General features: G+C 43.6%; 1 protein-coding gene across 2 annotated transcripts; it reads right to left on the bottom strand.

The window, feature by feature from the left end:
- Nucleotides 1-668: 668 nt before the first annotated feature.
- BPGM (bisphosphoglycerate mutase) lies at nt 669-22,718 on the bottom strand. 2 transcript variants are annotated; one of them, XM_079304090.1, is made up of 4 exons: nt 22,486-22,718; nt 11,448-11,540; nt 8,439-9,094; nt 669-3,214 (listed from the first exon to the last, which is right to left on the bottom strand). In XM_079304090.1, the coding sequence occupies exons 3-4, from the start codon at nt 9,037-9,039 to the stop codon at nt 3,036-3,038; spliced, it is 780 nt and encodes a 259-aa protein (XP_079160216.1). In that variant the 5' UTR covers nt 9,040-9,094; nt 11,448-11,540; nt 22,486-22,718; the 3' UTR covers nt 669-3,035. The 2 variants fall into 2 exon arrangements, with proteins under 2 accessions (XP_079160216.1, XP_079160215.1); XM_079304089.1 differs by lacking the exon at nt 22,486-22,718 and adding an exon at nt 12,394-12,502.
- Between the last annotated feature and the right edge of the window lie 165 nt (nt 22,719-22,883).

Raw genomic sequence — 22,883 nt, 5'->3', positions numbered from 1 at the left:
AAACTGTGGGCAGGGCTCTGGAACAATCTGAGGTGCTACTAAAGCAAAATTCAAGAAATGACTGGGGAAAGGGAGGGAAGGCAGCTTAAAACACCAATGCAACTTTGGATTAGTTGGCAGCAGTGCCACATGAACTGCAAAATGATAAACATCAGTACACAAATGGCTCAGACAGATCTGTTCCATTCCCTACCCCATCTCAACACAATCACAAGACCATGTCTTTAAAAGTCTGTTCCTTTTTAAGCCTCAGAGCTCTGTGTTTCCCACTTGCTTTGGAGACTGAAGGGGTTGGCTTTGTCTTCAGAAGCCACAGCTTGAAACACACCATCAAAAAGTAATGTTGCTTACTAAAAGGAAAAGCCAGCATGGGAATCAGCAAGCATTTGTCTAGATCCACTGTTCTGGAACTAAAATTCCTTGTTCCTAAGTAAATGCCCCCATAGTTTTGAAAGGGTATGTATTCTCTCCAACACAGCTTCTTTACATGTAAACACAAGGAAGTGTTTGCTGCAGCACTGTTTCAACCCAACTGACTGCATGATGTGTGACAAACAACTGCTTGAGAAGTTGTGGAAGCCTCAAGGTCAGTTTTATTTACTTATCAGCCCTGAAAAGGAAACAAAGGGGATAGAAGTAGAATGGGGAAAAAAAAGACTGAAGACAAATTAAATTCTATTTCAAGTTAATTTATTGAGTTATAAAGAACCTGCCAGCTCCACCATATTTACAAAGGTTTTCAAGATAATCTAGAGCTATTACTGCTACTGAACCACATGTTAAAAATGCATAAACTAACCAAATCAACCACATCTTTTATGTTAAGTGTAACAACACCATTTACCTTATAGGACTTTGAGGCACAATCAAACATAGGGAAAAATGCTTCCCAACCACTGATCTCCAAAGCAGGATTCTCATTTCTCCCTCTGATGTAGCTGTGCCTGAAGATCAGGAATCCTTATGCCACTGTTGATGGAACTTGGTTTCTGTTCTTCAATAGACATGGTTTATAAATCAGGATTTTAATTAGAAGGTTACTCAAAATTGCAAGCTTAAAGAGCACAGTGAAATCCCAGTTGGTTCCATTTGATACTTTTGCAAGGTGTTACTGCTGCCAGATGTGCACATAAAATCCTGTCATCATTTTGGAGCCACAATCCAAGCAAGCAAAGTCAAACTTGCCAAAGCACTGTCACTTTTCACATCTCAAGCAGCACTGCACAAACAGCACCTCCTGAAAACATCACACTGGTGTTCTCTTCTTCCTGTCCATGACTCAAAGGATGATTTCAGTCAGTTTCATCCATTCAGCTGCAATTAATGCTCTCCAAATTCCCTTATCCACCTTTCCATCCCACCCTCCATCCACAGAAGAGACCATGGATTCTCCTGTCTCCCAGTTCAGCTGGGTTCATTTCCAAGTTTATTCCAGCTGTGTGTCACATCCTGAAGAAGTTCTACATTGCAATTCCACAATGTCAAAGGGACAAGGACATGGCCTGTGTGCCCACAGTTCCCACTGGCAACAGGTGGCTCTGCTAGTCTTGTTTACACACCTACAGTAACTATTCTTGATATTAAGCTTCACACATTATTTTATATTTGGGGAAGAATTTATTCACTTGAGTGCCAGTCACCCTTCTCAGGGCTTTCACAGGTGAACATTTGCTGATCAGCAATCTAACACTGTAACACTCACTTGTAAACTATCAACTAAGATTCAGAGTTACTCTAAGCACAGAAACTAAAACCCAAGAAACTATGTCAGTATCAAATCAAGTAGCTGAGAAGCTGATAATAGCATTTCCCAGGGAAAAAAAAACCAACAACCAACCAAAAATATACTGAAATATCTCTCTTGTACAAATAAGGGAAGAAACCTACCAGCTTTATGTTTAAAAGAGAAACATGTAACTTTATTACTACTGCAAGGGCTACAAAAACAAAACCAAAGAGAAGCCCAAGTACCATTCATGCATGAGAAACTACCTTCTAGCAAGAAGTGTTTTATGGAGTATGTGCTACTCTAATGTGAGCTGGCATCAGACCTGCAAAGTCTTGCTCCACATGTCAGCAAGACTGTCAGAGGCACACCACAGTCACAGTGCTCTCCTCAACAGGAAAAAACACCCTCTCATGCTTCCAAAGCTGCTCCTCTAGGATTTTAAAACTTGATCATCATATCAAGGAAATTCTTATCAACATTGAGATTTGTAGCTGTGCCATGTGAGAAGACACTCAGCTCAAGCAGCACACACACAGGTGTCACCTACATTGATATCCAAGGTCAGAAACAGATCAGGTGTTTGTGGATTAAAGTATAAAATCCTATAACTGCAAGCCAGCAAAATGCAGTGATGCTAGGCTTTGCAAATATGGTGGAGGAAAAAGGATTTTATTTGGATTCCTTAAAAACCAAATACAGTGTAATAAAAGACAACTACAGTAACTCCAGTAGTCAGAACATCTCTACAAAATTCTCTGGACCATGAACTGGCCACAGAAGACTCAAAATAACAGAGAGCTGTCCAGCTGGAAGTGTATTGAAAGACTGAAGGAAATCCATCAAAAACAAATTGACAAGGCTACTATGACAGAAAAATCATGATTGGTAAGAGAGTTATCTGGTTCCATTGTATTAGTGACAGTTTTAGTGCCTGCAGCATCCTGCAGTTAAATTAATCCAGTGAGCTGGTGCTTTTCTCCACAGATTAGGACTGATTGTTGGTAGACACCAATAACACACCCCTTTATTTCTCTACTGGGCCATCCTCAGTGGTGGATTTGGGACAGACAGCCCTGCAAGTTTGCATTACCTGAATCATCCCTTCCAGTATTGAAAACCTTACCTGCAAACTAAATTCCAGTTTTTGAAAAGGCAGAGGGTTAAACTACCAACCTGAGATTTAACAATTGTCCCTTCCAATTATTTAGTGCTTGAAATTGAGACATTCACACAGTGCAACCTAGCAATCATCCACACATTGTCACTTACTACCACCCTGAACACAGCTGTGATAGACAGAGGGATTTTACTTCTCAGCAGATTTTACTTTCCCTTGATCTTCCACTTTTTTGATGGCAGCTTGGATAGCTTCTTGATCACCCAGAAACTGGTGAGGGCCCAGAGGGTGCAAATTCTCATCAAGTTCAAGGAGTATGGGCACACCAGTGGGGAGGGTGACATTGATGATGTCCTCATCAGAGATGCCTGTCAAAGAAAAACAGAACAGAGTTACACCTCCAGCTTCCTCACTGCCTTATTTGTGTCTTAAAACATTCAAGGACACCTTCCAGCCTCCATCCATACCACCAGCCACTCAAGGGACAATTCCCAGCTAGCCCACAGCTTGGGAAGTGCTTCAGGAACAGCTGAAGGAGAGAATTCCCATCAAGGTGAAGACAGTTTTTCACTTTTTCAGCCTACATGCATGAAATAAACAGGAAGAGATTGCCCTGGAGGCTACACCACTCCTTTAATACAGATAATGGAATATAACAGAGTGCCCTCCATAATTTCCCAACTCACCCATCACAAAAGGTGATGAGAGCCCAAATGTGCTACTCCAACATGAAACAACTTGTGCTACACAACCAACACAGACTCTTTAAAAAGGCAGGATAACAAGGTTAAGTTTTCTTTTAAATTTTCTGGGCAACTCTTATCACACAAACTGTGATAAAAATCAGTATTTAATTCTTCTTCTGTGAGAATCACTCTTTGCCCACACCTGATTTGTCACAAGCAAGTTTGCAGCAGGGTCCACAGTACTGTTCTCAGAATTACTACATCCAGGATATTAATTTCCACTTTCAAATGAGGGGAAGAAAAAGGAGGTGGAAAGTCAAACTCATACAGCTTGGAGCATTCTTCTTTTTTCCACTTAGCTAAGGGAATGAGTACCTGGAAACAAAGTTTATTTTATGCAGACATGTAATGAAAATATTCTGGGCTCTCATCTCAATGAAATTGCAGGTTATTTTTATATCCAACACACATCCAAAGTCTCCAAGTGAATTTCAAGACCAAACATCCTTGCAAAGTTTCCACACCAAGTCTAAATAGTTGCATTACAAGCAGTGACTGCAAAGACATTATCCCTCAAAAAAACCAGACAAAAGAAAGCTGGTGTCATTGGGAATGCCAAGATTTCCTTTTTCTTCCCCTTTTTAGAAGCACTAAGGTCCCACCAGCAGCCTGTAATTGTGGAGCAGAGCAGCTCTGAGTAACTCAGCAAATGCACACAACAAGCTTCCAAAGTGATGAGACCATATGAACTAGACCAAGGTGCACCAAGCAAACATCCTGCTGGAGCAGCTGACAAAACAGATGGTCCTCAGAGCACAGGGGTGTGAATTAACCAGAGATTTTCACATCAAGTAGAAAAGCAGAGCCATCATACTAACAGGAAAACACACACAAGTCAAGCAACTCAGTAACAGTGGGGTGACAACAGGTTGGAAAAAACAAAATTATTCATGAAGTGAGGATCACAGACCCTGCTCAGAGGTTACACCAGCACCCAATTTCTGCAGTGACCTATTCTTGCTTTATGCTCAGCACCTTGGTGAGCCCCAAGTTTCAGAAGGGAATGGAGAACCAGAAACAAGCCTTTGCAAAAAAACTTACACCTTGTCACATATTGAGCATCAGTCCATTGAGACAAGTCACACTCAGCTTAAGCAAGGGACAAATAATTCACCTGCTGCAGGACACAGAATCAGACCAACAGGGAAAAAACCTCAAAGAATACCTAAAATTTAAAAATGGCACAGATATTAATGGGGAAAATACTGCATCCATTTACCAGGCAGAAACACTGCTCTCAAGGACTTTGTTTCCAAAACAAGCAGCCAAGCTGCCTGAGCTCTTATTTCAAGGATTCTTAAACATTAGATGTTAACAACACCCACATCACCATGTATATTCCCAGAGAATCTCTGCCTAGGAAATGTTCTGACCACCTCCTAAGTTCAGCCTCCCAGACTAAACCATTCATATACACACAAAGCAGATGAAGTCATGCAGGAGAGTTTAGGCAAACCACATAATGTGGTTAGGAGACATGATATTTAAAAGTTTCCTCTGGAGATGGATTAAACAAAACTAGCTGTAGCTACATGGATTCAAAAACGCATTTTACTGTTTTTACAGAGCACAAAGTGACCACAATGTCAACTAGTATTGATTTACAAAGCAAAACAGTGCAGTCTAGGATAAACACACAGCAGCAAACAGGATGGTTTTCTCCTCAGGACTTTTCCTCATACAGAAGTGCTGCCCCACAGCTAAAATCAGAAGAAAATTCAAGCTGAAGTCAGAAGAAAATCCTAAAGAAATAACAGTGTCCTGAGGCTGTGCAGAGTATTCCTGCTCTTCAGGAAGCAAGAGGCTGAGCAGGCTGGTCACACAAGCTCTTTGGTTGAAGGGGAGCTCAGCAGAACCCTCCCCAGGCAGCAGCCAGGAGGAGAGCAGAGGGATCACACCTTGCAGTGGCCCTGGCTGCAGTGGGAGCTATCCAGTTACTCCATGTGCTGTAACTATAACCAGCTGACCTTTTCCTGCACTCCATCTGACCTGGACTGTGTCACAACCCAGCCCATGGCACAGGGAAAAAGGGTGAAAGGGCAAGATCTCAACTGCTGACTACAAGGTGCAGTGGCAACTGAGACCCCTGAAGCAGCAACACTCTTCCCTCCAGTTTAACACCAAAGAACTGCTGAAATACTGTGCTGCTGGAAGCAGCCTTTACCCAAGGAGATTTAAAACCCAGGTGCCACCTACTTACAGCCATGAGAAGCCACAGTCAGTAATGAAGTACTCAGGATGGCTTCCTCAGGAGCCCAGATGAAATGCTGACTAGGCCACTGCACTCCTCAAGTGGACATCTGGCATGCTCTATCCTGAGAACACTGCTCCTCACCTGGATGGCAGGAAGCATTCAGGTACAGGGACACTACTGTAAATTGGTACAGCACTTAATATAAAAGAGGCCTTTCACAATCACATTCAAAATTCTTCCCCAGCTCACTTATCCTCCATTTAACTGAACTGTGAACCAAACACACAAAGTGGAAATATCTCTAGGCAATCTTAAGAATTCACCTTCATGTGGTAGCCCATAGAGTGTTTTGAAATATTTGTACCTACAAAGCCCTACAAAGACAAACCCCAGTGATTCTGAGCACCTGCAGCACTTACACAGGAGCTGGTTCAGCTTCCCCTTCCCTCTCACCTATTCTTACCAAGTTCTTCCCTTCTGTTCTTATGGTCAGAGGAACCCAAAACCCACAAGAGTTATTGAGAATAACAGCCCTCCTCTCTGCATGTCAACTGCACTTGAGGCCAGATGATTCATCCAATAAATGATGATAAACAAGATTAAATGCATAAATTCAGCCACAAAAGCTTGTTTAATACTGGTGCTTTGTAATTGAGGTCCAAATCAGGTCATAGCATCCTTCCCACACACTTAATGAAAATACAAAGCTTTAGCCTAGTAAGGTAAATATTCAGAGCCACTTTCTGTCCTCCATGCAGGCTGAAGATATAATTTCAACAGGGCAGAGGAGGGAAATGAGCACAGTGTTAGAATCTGGCTTTTGATCTTGACAGCATGTTACCTTGCTGTGCAAATTTTAAGCAAAGATGGGTGGGCTACAACCATGGTTAGAGTATATCATTTACATTTGTTTCCCTCATGTGTGCCAAGATTTTCTGTCTGTCTTAGGTTTGCACAGCCAGGCTTTAGTAAGTAGGAGGCTACAGGAGGGCACCAAAAAGGAAATGGGCTGGACACCAGGTGCCCACCAAGCTGCTCCATCAGTCCCACCCTCAGCACAATGGGTGGGGAGAAAAGATGCAAAAATATCTTGAGGATCAAAATAAAAGCAGTTTGCTAAAACACAAGTAGAGGCCAAGCATAGAAGCAAAGAAAAACAAAGGATTTATTCTCTACTTCCCACCAGCAGGCAATCCAGTCACTTCCCACTAATCAGGGCTTCAGTTTGCAGAGCTATTGCTCCCATGTCATCACAAATGCCCTTCCTCTTTTGTCCTAGTTGTTACAGCTGAGCAGACATCATAAGGGATGAGGAACATCCCTTTGGGCAGTTGGGGTCAGCTCTCCTGGCTACATCCCCTCCCAAGAGCTTGCCCAACCCCAGCCTGTTTGGGGATAGTGTTGGAGAGACATTCCTGATGCTGTGGAAGCATTGCTTAGCTGTGGCCAAAATACAAGCCAAGGTAATTTGCAATAAGGGCCAACAGCTCACAAGAAATAAGCAGCAGAAGCACTGAGCAAAGACTGGAAGAGCAAGACCATCTCATTTCAAGAGCACTAAGTTGTTACATCTCAAGCTGTTTTCTACAGCTGCACTCACAACACTGCACTCATCTAAGTAGCATTTCCTTAAGAAGGCTAAGCAGCAAAATCAGTGAAATAATCTTATTAAGAAGCCCTCAGCACACAATCCACACTAAGTGTCACAATGTGCAGCTTCAGCGTGTCAACTGTTGGAACACTATTGGAAATTCTAAGTTTTCCAATTCTAGAAAGGGGGCAGACTTGCTGGAGCAGGACCAGAGAGCCACAAAAATGAACAGAGGGTGGAGATGATGTGTGAGTAAAGACTGAGCTGGGGCTGTTCAGCTTGGAGAAGAGAAGGTTCCAGAGGGTCTCTAAGAGTGATGGAAACAGACTTTTTAGTAGGGCCTGTTGCAATAGCACAAGGGGTAATGGTTTTCAACTAAGAGGATAGTTTCAGACTAGATATAAGGAAGAGAATTCCTATGATGAGGCTGGTGAAACACTGGAACATGTTGCCCAAAGAGACAGCAGATATGCCATTCCTGGAAAGGTCAGGTTGAACAGGACTCTTCACCTCATCTAGCTGAAGATGTCCCTGCTCATTGCACAGGGACTAGACTTGAAAAGACATCTCCCAATACACAGCATTCTGTGATAAATCAACAACCTTGTGCTCAGCTACCAACTTGGCTGTTTATTGGGATGCATTTTCTGTATTGGGATATAGTGCAGTATTTACACAAGCTTTAGCAAGTGCCTGCTTTTTGCAGAACTCTGTCACATAACTTTTTAAGTGGCCCATCAGAAGAACAAGAACATCTTCCACAAGCCAAGCCAAGCAATTTGATTCTGCTGTATTACAGCAATGCTTTGTAAATTAAGAGATGATTATCACAAACTTGACAAAGCAGCTGGAAAAAACCAAAAATAATGTGAGTCCTCCGTTTTTGTCTATCTAAACCAACCACAAGGTTTTTTTGAAGCCAGTTTCAAATGAACAGTGAGAAATAAAATGAAATAATCAGGCCTTTTCCTTAAGTAAGTAATATACACTACAGAGCAAGACACAAAGCTGCAAGCCATTGAGTAAGGAGGAGAGGGGAAGGCTGAAACCAAGGCCCTTACCTTCCACGTGCTTCAGCAACGCCCTGCTGCTGTTGCCATGAGCAGAGATGAGAATCATTTTGCCACTTTTCAGTTCTGGCACTATCTTTTCATTCCAATAGGGAAGGAGTCTGTCGAGCACATCTTTGAGACTTTCAGCCTTGGGGAGGTTCTCCTGAGGGACATCGCTGCACTTATAGCGGCGGTCGTTGTAGATCTCTGCGTAGTAGGGGTGAGACTCGGAGATGGGAGGCGGGGTGACATCGTAGCTCCTCCTCCAGATCTTCACTTGCTCCTCGCCGTGATTCAGAGCCATCTCTGCTCTGTTCAGTCCGATCAGTGCCCCATAGTGGCGCTCGTTCAGCCTCCAGGAGCTCTGGATGGGGACCCACTCCTGGCCCATCTCCTGCAGGATCAGCCAGGCAGTCTGGATGGAGCGGCTCAGCACCGAGGTGAAGACCAGGTCAAACTCGAAGCCCAGTGCTTTGAGGTGTTTGCCACAGTTCTGAGCTTCCTTGATCCCATCACTGCTCAGCTTCTGGTCCACCCAGCTGCAGAAGCGATTCTCCTTGGTCCAGGCCCCTTCCCCGTGTCTTAGGAGAACGAGCCTGTACTTTGCCATGTTGGTTGCAGCTCAGCACAGATGGCAGCTGGTCTGGCATTTAATAATGATACATCTGCACAAAGACACGAGATACACACATCAAACATCCCACAGATAATGCACTGCAAGCAGCAAGATGGCAGTGAAAATTAAACAACTATCAGAATCAAAACAACCAAAGAAACAAGTGTTTGCTGAGTATGATTTTACAATGGAGAGTGGGAGGAATTCCAAACCAAGGGACCTCATGTGGGAAATGCCATCCTTCACCTAGCTTGTTGCAACTAGCTCACTTAAACAATTGATTAGGAGCAGATTTGTACAAGCTGCTCCAGCCTACATGTTTCCCTCAGGAGCCTCACTCGGTATCACAGGCTCCCAGAGCAGCAGATATCCCTCACTGGAGAGCTCTGAGGCTTGAGCCCATAAGAACCATCCTGATCCTCACTGCTCCAAGGGGATGCAGGCACAGGCAGCAGCCCAGCCAGAGGAACTGCAGAGTGGGACCACAGAATTGCAACTGGCAACACACAAAATCTTATCAGCTTTTCTCAAAGGAGATGTCAACACAGGCACACTCTGCATAATTTCCTCATATCCCCATCCTATCCTGCTAATTATGCCAGTCTGTGCTTGATTTTTTTCCCCAGGCCATCTCCTCCATCATTCCTCCACACTCAAATGTGACAACACAGATACTCTGGGATGCAATGTGCAAATAGCAAGTCCTCATTTCACTGATGACCTCACAGATTATCCCATGCTCCTCCTGACTGCCAAGTCTTTTCTTCCTCTCCTGTCTCTGAATTTCAATGCCAGGTTCTTAAGCACCAGGATTAATGTTTTTACTTTTGGAGTGGGAACAAAGGCAAGAACTATTCGCTGTTTGCATGAACTCACACAGCTGCACATTCCTAAGGTCAAACAGCCTCTTTCTCTTTTTTCTTGACCAAGCAACAGCACCTCTGGATTGTCTTCAATAGCAGATAGATTTTGACCACACACCCTAGGGTCTGCCACGGTGGACAAGGGATCTGCTACCAGACAATGGCATCCTGAAAGGTCCATCTAACCCAGGACTGCAATTCTGAAAACCCCACCTGATCCCTCTGACCTGGACACAGGCTAGACAGCAATGGACAGAGCAGTGGAAAACATATAAAACAACTCTCTGCACTGGGGGGACTGGGGTACATCAGATGAATATTAGGTGCTCTCAAAACCATGGACAGTGGGAGACTGAGCTCTGATTTCTGCACACCCAGCCTTGGGCTAGATTTCCAAAACACACTTAAGGAGCTCCCATCATCTCAAATCACTTGGAGTTGCTTTAATCACACTCCAAGCATCTCAAACTCAGGCCCACTGTGACCCTGAATTAAGTCAGCAGGATGGGATAAGCCCATGCATTCTGGGTTTTGGAAAATACCCAGCACAATACCAGCATTCATTTTTCCGGACTTTAATAAAAAAAAAAAAGTTCCTAGAAAAGTTGAATTCATTAACAGACTCAGGAATCTGATCTTTCTTGTAACAGCAGTTCAGTTCTCCTCTAATACCACGTTAAGACACTCTACATCACACAAGGCACTATGCAAAACCTCCCCACTGCTAACTTCTGACTAATGGCACAGCTCAGGATTATAAAGCCTTTCAGGACTGAGATTTTTACACAGGAGATATTGTTTGGCACACAATACAAAACACAAAAAATTGTATTCAATATATACAAAAGTAAGGCTTATTTCATGCAAAGGCAGGCTGAGATGTGTGTATGGCAAGGAACATCTCAGACCAACTCCTCTGCATGGTCCACTTTTGCCATGCCCAATAATCAGCTGCACTTTTAAGCAAAGAAATCAGCTATTGCTAGAGTGTCGTGTCACATCAGATCCAACACTAAACTACACCCTGTAAGATCCTAGGTATATAACAAAAACAACTATTTGATAGTATTTCTACCTAAAGCAACAGATCCTTACTTAACATACCATAGACACAATTAAAAAATTGCAGTGTGTCCACAGCATGAGCTACTACACACAGGGAGCTATTTTATCTCTGCAGATACATCATTCCTTAGATTAACTGATTCTATCATCCAAAGGAATAGATTACATAATCCACAAAACCAAATTAACTTCCAACAATAGGGGTGATGCACCTCTTCACCCAAGTTTAGTTGGCATTTTAGCTAAAAGCAATAAAAAATTTAGTTAGCATCGGAGATAGATTTACACAAAGACCAAATATCATCTGTGTGCCAAAAATTTCAGTTTACTTATATAAAACATTAGGCAGAACCCCAATTCTCAAACAAATTTAGAAAGAACTAGCAGTTGGAGCGTTGTTTAAATATCAGTTCACTTCTGGAAGCATTTAAACTAGAAAGCCTCAGAGCAACACATGGAGATAATCCTACTCACCTTTCCTATGGCAAAGGAACAACCTACACAAACCCCAGCAGAGGCTGAAGAGCTGCTTTATACAGAGGCCACCACACACTCTTAGCTGGTTACCTGCAGGGAAAGAATAGACACCAAGTGCTCACAGAAAGAGCCCACAAGTGCAAATGGCTATGCCAGCCATCATTTGCTCTTAAAGCTGTTAAAAAAATAGAGCACACACCCCTTGCATGGGCTGGGAAAGCTACCAAAAAGAGATGCCAACACATAGCTCCTGATTTCCAACAAGGGAAAGTTTCTGGCCTCCCACATGCCCTGGGATATCATTTGCTCCCTAAGATTTGTTTAGGCTGGAATAACCACAGCTCTAATGTGCAGAACTCTACCAAAAGCTCTGGTACACACAGCACAGAGAACCAGCTGTGGGTGCCCCATCAGGAGAGGTGTTCCAGGCCAGGCTGGTTGCAGTCTGGAGAAATGCAGGCTAGTGAAATGTGCCCCTGCCGGTGGCACGGGGGTGGATCTGGATGGCCTTTAAGGTCCCTTCAAAGCCAAACCATTGTGTGGTTCACTCTGTGAGAGAGCAGAAACGCAGGGCCCCAGCTCAGCACGGTGCTCAGGATAACACCAAGCACAGGTTTATGCTCTAATACCAGAGGCGGTCACTTCCAGCTCCAGCCGGGACAAGCTCCGCTGCTCATCCCTTTTATAAGGCGTCCCTGTGCGGAGGCACCTGCGTGTCGCAGCCCTTCCCGAGCACGGAGGCTCCAGAAGTAGGGCAGCACCTCCGGGACACGCGCAAACCCCCGCGACCCGCACACGAACACGAACACGGCACCCTCGGGGGAACCACCACCATCCACCATCCCTGCCCGAAGCGCCGGAACAGCCCGCCGAGTGAGCCCCCCCCGAACCCAGGGCCGCTCCACCGCCTCCCCCCGGTCCGATCCCCGCTCCCGGGAATTACCGGGCTGAAGCCGCCGCGCCGCCGCACCGGGAGCGCCGGGGCCGCGCCGGGCTGGGCCGGGCGGGGGGCGGACAGCGCGTCTTATTGCGGGCGCCGCGCCTCCGCGCCCGCGAGAGCGGCGCGCTCTGATTGGCCGGGCAGCGGACGGACAGCCGCCGCAGCCAATGGGCGCGGGGCGGGGCGGTGACGCGGGGACGCTCGGCCGGGCCTCCCCTCCCGCCGCCCGCGGGAATTCCCGCATCCCGGAGCGGCCCCGTCTGCCGCCGCTGGATACCCGCGCGGGTCCGGGCTTGGCGACACGCGCCTCCGAACCTTTGGCTTCTCCCGAAACCTTCTGGTTCTGGTGAAAAACGAAGGTCCAAAATCTAAGTGCTCTTAATGAAATCAGTAGCCAAAAAAAAAAAAAAAATAGACGTGAGTCTTGCTAAGGATCATGCTAGCTCCCTCATTCCCATAGGCTGTAAATCCAATCTAAAGTAATTAAAAACAAGTGGATGGAGCAGCTCTGGTTCGAAACAAGAGGGAAGTGGTGAGATGATATCCTTTAGTGCCTGTATTGCCATAGGTCTGGTCCTGTTTTAAAAAAGAAGAGCACATCTTTCATACCCCATCAGAGTCACATTTTCTTCTCTAAATGCTTACCCCTGAACAGCCACAAGGTAAATCTTAGAGGGACACTAAGTGGATGTACACCAAATGTAGTCTATCATCCTCTCTACAGGGGATAGAGGTGATCTCCCTTTTTAATAAATTAAAAGAATAGTGCATGAAAATAAAATATGGAGGATTTGGGTTCTGATAGGAAAAAGCGACATGGTGAGCAGCATCCTGCATCTCTTTGGTGATTACTGCACTTCATTCCTCATTAATTTGGGAGGCTCCAGAAAGCATTCTGCATCTCAGGGAGAGTATTTTCAATGCCTTTCCTGATAGAGCTATTCCTGACCTCACCACAGAACCACAATAAAATCTGCTTTGGCAGAATATTTCTAGTAGATGTGTATTGTACTTAACAGTTATACACAAAATCCTTTTCACCTCATCCACCAACCTTAATATTAGCAACTACCTTTCATTTCTGTCAGCTTTGTGTAAACCCAAGTCCAGCCTATGTAATCAAAGCAATACTCAAGTTCACAGTGTAGAAAAGTTTGATTTGCCACCCACCAGCTCCAACTGGTGAAGAGAAAAGCTCCCACATCCCACTGCTCAACCACACACCTGCAGCCACCATGCCTTCAGGCAAACTGGTCGGTTGACTTTTTAAGGAAAAGAAGCAAAGCTCCTAGAGAGAGAGGGAAAAGTATCTTTTCTTGAATATCACCACTTTGTGCATTGGCTGTACATCAATCATTAAGAACACAATTAACAGAAAGAAACATTCTGTGCCAATATGCAGTCGTGAGTGAGCCGACCTGTATGGCCATTAAATACAGATTTTTGTCTCCTTTAGTCTTTAGGAAAGACCATTTCATTTGGCATGGCAAAAGCAGCCTAATGATTTTGATTCACATTTCAGACTATCCAAGGACAGGAGTCAAAGCCACATCCCTGTGCGTGACTTCTTGCAGACAGCTAGACTCACTTGGCAGCTATTATCTCTCACACCAGCTGGGTTGTGTTTTTCAGGGGCTCTGCTCTGGAGCCCTTCCAGGCTGTTGCATTTAGCTGGAATGTTTGTGGCAGAATTAGTCCAGGAAACTCCTTTCCTCAATTCATAAACTTCCACTGAGGGCAGCAGTGCAACTGCACCACACTGAATAAAGGCCTGGAGCTGGGCAAAGCAAAAGCAGAAGAAAACAGAACTGGAAAGAAGAAAGGCTGATAATTGACTGATTCAAACTGTGGCAAAAGGGGAGTGTTCTTGACTATGCTCTTGGTATTCTTCCACAGAATAGTTACTTTGTTCAAAGCCAGATCCACTGTTAGCCACAGAGCATTGCAGATAGACCCATTTTAATTTCCAGAAAACCCTGATCTCTTTGTTTAGAACTATTTGATACATGATCTGTCTGCATTCATAATTTCATGCTCAAAATAAAGTTCTGTAATCAAGTCCTTGAACTCTTTAATAACCCTGAAACCCCCTCTCTAAAACTTCTCCTGTGTGTTTCCCTACTGTATGAATTTATGTCTCCTTTTCTAGACCCTCCCTACTCCTTTCCTGCCCATCCTCTCTGCCACTGAGGTGTGTGCCCAGGAAATCCTCCCTCACCTTTTTCTGGGATGCAGGCCCATTCATTTTCAACACCTGACTTTATTTTTCCCTACAGAAGACCTAGATACTGTCTTTCCTCTGTCAGCTATCCATGCTATTGTCTCACATTCCTCTGCAACTATTCTGATGGCCCATTTCTACCCGTGGACAGATTTGTATGGAGAAAGCTCTGGGAGTACAACACACTATGCAGAGAAAAATCCTTACTGCCTCCTGAGGACTCAGAACTGCAACATCATAAAATTACTCTGGTTAAATCCACCCCTTCATATGTCTCTACACACCAGATTGATCTGTAAGGCAAGGAAAATTAACCTTTTCCATTTCAGAGCTCAGGGAGCAGGCAAGGATGTGCCAGGCTCTCTCCTCTCTGCTGGAGCCACTCTCTGTGTCTTGCAGTACCCACACAGGTGGCTCTCAGCATTCCCGTGGCTCTCAGCATTCCCTGGGCTCCTGCACACCTATGTGTGGGCAATGTTTCATCACACACCTACCCCTCTTTGTCAACAGAGCACAGCACCACATCTAACCCAGCCTGTTATTACCTCCAACTTGGGGGTGCACTGACAGAGCAGCACTGACCAGGGAGTCATCCAATTATCATTTAAGCTCCTTAGCAAAGGCCCTTTTGCACCTTTTGTTTTACTAGTTTAGGTACCTGCTTGACAGCTGCTTAATACAATGCTTGAGTGTTGACAGTGGGGCTTTCATCCTGTTGGGGTGTGGATGCAATATACAACTTCAGGAGATTTTCTTTATATCAAAACCAGAAGTATAAGTCCATGTGAAGAGAAAATAAAGTACTCCACCTTTTTTTTTCCTTCTCTGTCTCTCTCTCTCCAACTGCATTACTTGGAGGGAAAATCTGTTAAAAAAAAAAAAAAAAAAGTGTGTAAGCACTTAAACTAATCCTGCATTTGTCACCAGAATCAGAGCTTTAAGCAAGTGCAGAAGTTTTTCTGAAACATTAATACCAAATAAATTACCAAGAAGGAGGAAGAAAATACATAACAGCCCTCATTATATGCAAAACAGATGGAGGGAAGCTGCTTTTGTGAGGCATCATATTCTAAATCTGAAGTGGGAATGGAATTTTTTATGTCATACCAATGTCTGGGTACTGATAAAGTTATTCTGAAGTAAGAAAGGTGACTTCCATCTGTTCTTCTGAAATATTAACTAAAAAAAAAAAAAAATAATTTCTGCATGCCCCAAACTGAGAACATATGCATGGGGAAAAAGCTTATATTCTCTATGCCCTTAAAACCATTACATTGTCATCTTCAAATAAACACCTCTGCACAGCAGGTGCCTAGAACATACAAAAAAGCATGGAACACAATGTTCTGAAGAAATTCTCATGGATACAGTTCTAGTCTTCAAAAATAAATCTTTAAAAAGTTTTACAAGGTATCAATGGCTGGGAAAACAAAATTCTTTCTCACAATCAAAAGTTTTCCCACTTCTAGAGCCAGAGACAAAATTTGAAGATTTACAAGGTTCACTTTAAAATTTTGTGGGTTTGGAGGGGTTTACATTTCAGATTTGGGTTTGGATCATTTCACTGTTTTTTTAGTCACAGCATTGTACAAATTAACTTATTGTAACAGTATCAAAAGCAAAGAAAATCCTGTGATGAATCTGCTTTTTTCCTCCCATGATAAACAAAGTGCTCCAGACACCAGACGTCAGTAAGGAACTGTCTGGGAAGAGATAATTTTAAAGGGCTTTGAAAAAAAGAAAGCAGCAGGGTGGTGTCTAGTCATGATAAGTTATTTTGAAAACAAACTGAATAGTGCTGATACTAGAGCATGATGACAGCACATAACAATCTGGGCAAATACAACCAAAAGGGTAAAAATGGGAACTTCAGTGTCATTGGAGAGAATGGTGAGAACAACAAACACACCCCACATACTCAAGTTTGTGTGTATGAACATCTTGCTATGAAAAATGAATGGTTCACCTCACAAAAAAAAGTTGCTCTAAGGTCTTTCATATCCATGTTACAATGAACCCTGTGTTACCTAAGACCTTGTTGATCTGTGTGTGTAAACTTCTCTCTGTCTGTATTTATGATGTTTGTTTTCTCACAAACTCCACAAATCCCCAAGACCTTTCTGGTGCTGCTTGTGTTTCTGTCCATGGTATGTGTGGCTCTCTTGCATCACAGCAGTTTACAAAACAAGACTGCCTGAAGCTCAGTTTGGTTTTGAATGGAGCACAAAAATGAGCTTCCTATATTAAAAGTCTGTCCTATGTGTCATGGTTAGATAATATCAAGAGAAGGACTGAGTCACACTGTTTTTCTACTCTACTGTAACTCCTCAGAATTCACTAGGGCTGCTCTCGACCATAAAAAGCAACAGAATCAGGCCTCTCTTTCACAGGATTGTTTCCCAGGAAACTTTAGGAGTTAGGTTACTAAATAAATAGCTGTGTATCACAAGTTAATTCATGCTTCCTCCCCCTCTGCTCCACCTCATTTCTTTAACAAAAAGGGAGCATGGGTGGAAAGACAGCCAGAACTAGTAAATCATGCATGATGGGGAGTCAGAATATCCTTCTTCCCAGAGTTTTTCAATTTGAATTTTCATCTGTTTTACTTACATGGAAAACCATTCACTTAAAAATTTTTGTGCCTGATTTCCACTCTTTTTCTATTCAGAATTAGTCTATTCCTCTATATTGTCACTAGATCTAGCTATCCATGGAAGGATATTTGTCTGTAATTCAGCATCTCCTTTTTATCTTACAAAGAAAGAGACTTTTCTGCTTCAGCACCATCCAACATTCAGTATTTTGGATAGGTCAAGTACTTGTTTAAACATTCAGTATGGCTGTCGTGATTCTTCTCTGTACAAGTCTGCATCTGTAATGTATCAAACAAGGAATTGAGCCAAGATCAATACAAGGGATGTGTGAGGAAAAAAAAAAAAGGGTACTATGGTCCTGCCTTTCTTAAAAAGGAAATTACAGAAATAGATACATCTGGAAACAACCTGTCTTCCTTTTTGGGGAAGGGTATAGTGTCTCTAGAAAGACACCACAAAATGAGGCCTGTGCTGTTGGACAAAGGGCTTCTCAAAATACAGAAATTTCAGAGATAAGAAGCCACTTTGTCTGTTCTTATGTGTGCATGCAGTGTGGGGGGCAGCTGGGAGCACACACAGGCCAAACCAATTTTCCTGGTTTCTGCAGCAGCCCACACGTGGCCACCATCTCTTCCCAGCCCCTGGGGCTGCACTCTCATTCTGCCTGCAGGACAAGCAGAGCCAAGACAATTGCTGGAAGCCTCGTGCTAGAACAATGTCCAGCTCACAGCCTCCTCCCTGCCCACCCTGAGTTCCTTCTGGAAATGACAGATGCTGAGAGTGCCCATCTGACCTGAGCAGACCTGGAGCACAGAGAGCAATAACTGCACAGCCATGGATTAGTGAAGGACAATGAGCTGAACTTCTGTGGGAATCCCTGGACCTTCCACATCCCCACTAAATGTCCATACTGCCCACGGGTCCTGCCATGTGATGGGAGAAACAGCACATGAGGTTCTGCTCTGGTATTTACAAAACCCCAGTAACTCAGTCAGCTAAAACAATCTGGCTCCCCTGTTGTGTACGAGTTCAGGTTATAAAGCAATTTCCATTCAGCTCTAACTGTACAGATTTCACTGGGGTATTTTTCATGTTGTTCCTAATCAAGATGAACTTACTGGTTTTACTGTGTGCTTCAGTTCGTTTTGTTTTTCAAACACCAGGAAAAATATTTCCAACACTTTTCAAAACTTTTGTGTTTTTTAAAAAGGAAAGCATATCTCTTTCTCCACTCTTAGGACATTCAAAGCATCCCTTTGCTTGTCAAAACCAGACATGGCTTACTGCTGAAACTTGAAAGGAAGCATGAAAATATTTTTCCATGAGAACAAGAGCCTCCACTTGGCAAGAAAAGAAGTCAACTGTTCTCTAAAGTAATGAGCTTTGGGAAACCTGCAGTCTGCACACACGAGAAAGGAAAATCCCATTCCTGTGATAACCATGCCTACCAACAGAACTGGACAGGAATGTAGGTCTGGGATGGGAGAATTTTCCATTTATAGATGAGATGGGTCTGGATGCTGGCCATGGTGTTCTTCCTATTTAATTGAAGTTGCCTATGCCCTCATTACAAAGCCCATTCTCCAATAGAAACAACTGAGAAGTTTTAGTCTTTGTTGATGCTTTGGTACCTGCTCTTTTTACCTACAGAAAATCAAGCAAAGTATTTGCCAGTCCCACATTAATCCACCTCTCCAGTCTGTGATCAGAAGGTTTCTTTTTACAAGTTAAAGAAAAGGCACAAAAGACACTGACATATTTCTGCTTCCACAGCAACCAGCCCTGGCCTGTGCAAGAAAGTTGCAGTTTAATTAAACCAGTTCAAAAACCGATGCTGTTAAGCTAATGTGAAGTCTTTGGGAGGATGGATGTTATTTTGCTGGAGTAGTTTCTACTCTTTTAACTGAAGTGGTAAGGAAGGGATTTAAGCTAAATCAATGCACAACATACTTTAACTGATATGTGTCCAAAAAAGGCATTTGCATCAGCATAATGAAACAGTGCAAGATTTTAAAGTAGACAAGACTCAGGAGAAAATGGAACTATATTATTCTTTGGGAATATCATGAACATGCCTTGCTTTGCCCTTGTCTGCCATCAACACCTCCTCCAGTGCCTGCAGGGGTCTGCTCCCCACTGCCTGACAGCTTTATTAACTGTTTCTTCCTGTCCTGTTTACCCTCAGGTACCTACTTGTTGGCAAGTTACACTTCTCTTTATCATGAAACCACCACTCCATTTGATGTACTTCTCAAAAACTGTAGCTTCCTGCAGTTTTGCTAAGTTAAAAAGTTTCTCTTCAGGGTAGTTTCAACTTGATGTTCTCCAGATTTTCACCTTTCCTCTATTTGTAACAGCAATGGTTACTCCAGCTTCAGAACACAAAGGTTTTTTCTCAGAACCCAAAATATATTGTTTCAAGCTTCTTGTGTGCTGTGGAAATGTCAAACTGGGACTACTCCTTCTGGGAAGCCCATCTTGCTCCAGAGGGTGACATACAGTGAGTGAGAAAAAGTATTTAAAAGGCAAAAATATTTAAAAGGCCATTTTTAGCAGCTGCTTTCTCAGCTTTGCATGATATCCCAGCACCAGGGCCAACGTGCAGAATAGGTTAGACAGAGTTTGGGACTCCACTGGCTGAACAAAGAGCTGGCACTGCTGGCAGATATTTTAACAAATGGCTCCTTTCCAGGCTATTGAATCCATGGCAAACTTCCCAATGGAAGCAGCCTCTGGCCCCAAATGTGCAGTTCACCACCCAAGTGTGTACAGCACCCTCTGCCTCCCACCAGCTGCACATGGCCCTCAGTCCCCACAGACAGCTGCAGCCAAAAACAGGAGAGTGCTCCCAGTTGGAGTAAATCCAACCATACTGAATTTTAGATGGTCTTTCTGCTTCTCCTTGGACATCACTGTTGAAGCTAAGTGCCTTGATTTCCACTCCAGGTGCATAACAATGCAGGAAAAAGGAAATTAATTTTTTGTGTCTTTAATTTAAGGATCAGACAGTTCAGAAAATTGGTATGTTAGTGACAACTGGCTAATTTCCTCTTTAAACCCAAGTTTGTATCTTTTGAGTCCCTACCTGAAAATTTTCAACTCTATTCATCACAAATGTAAGAGGAAGAGAGATTTCCAACTTCTCATTATTACAAAATCTAAGGAGCACACAATATCCAAATCAGTCTGCTGAGTTAAGACTGAAGAAATGCAAAAGCAGAGGCCACACACAAGTTAAACTCTGCCCCCGTGTGTGCAAACATTAAAACACACCCATCCACCCCGGTGCTGCTCTGGTTTTGTGCTAAGGGCTGTGTTCCTTTGTGGCAGTGATTATATATGGAATCCACAGCGACCATGAAGCTACAGGACACCCTTTTCTCTTCTACACTCACATGTCTTTGCATTATGAAACTTCTTTATGTCTGCACTGGCTGCTAAAAAACAAGAAGAGAAGAGAAAGAGAAGAGAAAGAGAAGAGAAAGAGAAGAGAAAGAGAAGAGAAGAGAAGAGAAAGAGAAGAGAAAGAGAAAGAGAAAGAGAAGAGAAAGAGAAGAGAAGAGAGAGAAGAGAAGAGAAAAAGAAGAGAAAGAGAAGAGAAAGAGAAGAGAAAGAGAAGAGAAAGAGAAGAGAAAGAGAAGAGAAAGAGAAGAGAAAGAGAAGAGAAAGAGAAGAGAAAGAGAAGAGAAAGAGAAGAGAAAGAGAAGAGAAAGAGAAGAGAAAGAGAAGAAAGAGAAGAGAAAGAGAAGAGAAAGAGAAGAGAAAGAGAAGAGAAAGAGAAGAGAAGAGGAGAAATTTGGTACACACACCCTGTGTGAACTTCCCTGTGCCTCACCTTTGAGCCTGAGGAGTGATACCAACACCTTTGGGGAGGGTGAAAAGTGTGAAAAGCAAGGTTTATTTTCCTGGGAGATTTTTAAAAGGTTTAATAAAAGATAATAAGAGTCAAACAATAAAGTAAAAGGTTATAACAACTGGGTGCTTGGCATTTAGCTAAGATCACACCTGCTCTTTTAAAATGTATCAGTCCATTGTATATTCATAGATCTATTATACATTTATAAACTTTTTTATAAATTATTTTTTATATTTCAGGAACTGTTTCACATGGCTACTCCTTGAGTTTGCTTTTTTAGAGTATGTGTGTTTCTTGGCTGTGGTTTTAATTGATTTACTTTATTAGTTTTAATTTGGGCTGTGGTTTTATAATTTTTATAGATGGTCAGTATTGGTAAATGGTAAATTAGTAGTAGGTGGTTTTACTAGGTGTTATTTAATTAAGCAGGTAGTTTACTTACTATAAAGACACTTTATTAGCTTATGTTACTGGTTTTTTTTTTTACAACAGCTTAATTCTCTACCCCCTTGTTTTATTCCTGCCTTAAACAAGCATCTGGAAGTTGAACCAATGCACACCATTTAGCAACATAAACATTCTGTTCCAATCTATACCCTTTTCTCAAAGGCCCTGGCATCACCTGAGAACACCAGCCACACCTTTAGGACAGAAACAAGTGACACCTCCTGGGCATTGTGGTTTGGGCAAGACCTCACACAAACTAAGCAAAACACAAAACCTTCTGCCCAAAATCTTCTCTTAACAGACCAAGGTGTCTCTCACAGCATGCCTTGGGAAAAGCCAGGTACCTCACAGCTCACAGAAGAAATAGAGAAAAAGGACAAATGGCATTTCTCAGCCCTGCTCTGTGATCAAACACGATGCAGAGGACAGCTGACAGCACTGCCAGAAACCTGGAGGGAAATTAGAGAGAAAACTAATTACCTTGTCTGCCTTCAGTTAAGTGAAATTAAAAAAGCCTTGGGCATGTGCTGTGGGAGAGGCAGCTAGAGAAAAACACAGCACTGCACACATTTCAGATTTGTGTTTGTACCTGAATGAATTCTCCAAGCACAAACAGCGGAGCCTCCCAAGCAGCGCTAACAGCCTTTATCATGGAGCACTCGAAGAATACTGTTGATAAATTAATGTCTTTTTCATTTCACTCTCAACACCTCATCCGTACAGCGCGTTTTGCCTCTCCGAAGCTGCAAAGTCAGTTTCTAACGGGAAATTAACCAATTTATTTCTACACTCGTATGTTTGCTTCTGAAATACGGGCTCCACCAGCCTAAAGGTAGAGGGACAACGCGACCTTTGTGTTATTCGCTGAAAACTCAGTGTTCTTCAGTAGTTTTGAAAAACACTAAAACACGCTTTAACTCAGCCTTTAGAATGAAGTGATTCGTACTGATCATATCCGAAATCACTCGCGAACTCACCGCAGGGTGAAACCTTTTGTCCCACGTTTGTGTCTCTCTCAGGGAACACAGAGGGTGTCAGAACACCCGGGGGACATGGCACAAGCCGGACACACACGGACAGGGCGCTGCAGAGGCTGATCCTTGCCGGAATCCCAGCGGGCACGGGGCACAGCTGAGCTCAGGCCCTCACCTTTCGCTAAGGAACTTCACCCGTCTCTGAGGGAGCGTTCGGAGCGCGCCCGACCCGTTCCCTCACGAACTGCATCCCCCATGGCCGCCCGCCGCGCCCCATTGGCTGCGGCTCCGCTGCTGATTGGTCAGCGCCGCGGGCTCGCGCGGGATGACGGCGCTGATTGGTCAGCGTGGCGGGCTGGGGCGGGATGGCGGCGCTGATTGGTCAGCGCGGCGGGCTGGGG

The sequence above is a fragment of the Erithacus rubecula genome (genome assembly GCF_903797595.1).
Source record: "Erithacus rubecula genome assembly, chromosome: 4".
Taxonomy (NCBI): Eukaryota; Metazoa; Chordata; class Aves; order Passeriformes; family Muscicapidae; genus Erithacus; species Erithacus rubecula.
Note: the sequence above shows the minus strand (reverse complement) of the source record. Positions and strands in the feature narration are given on the sequence as shown.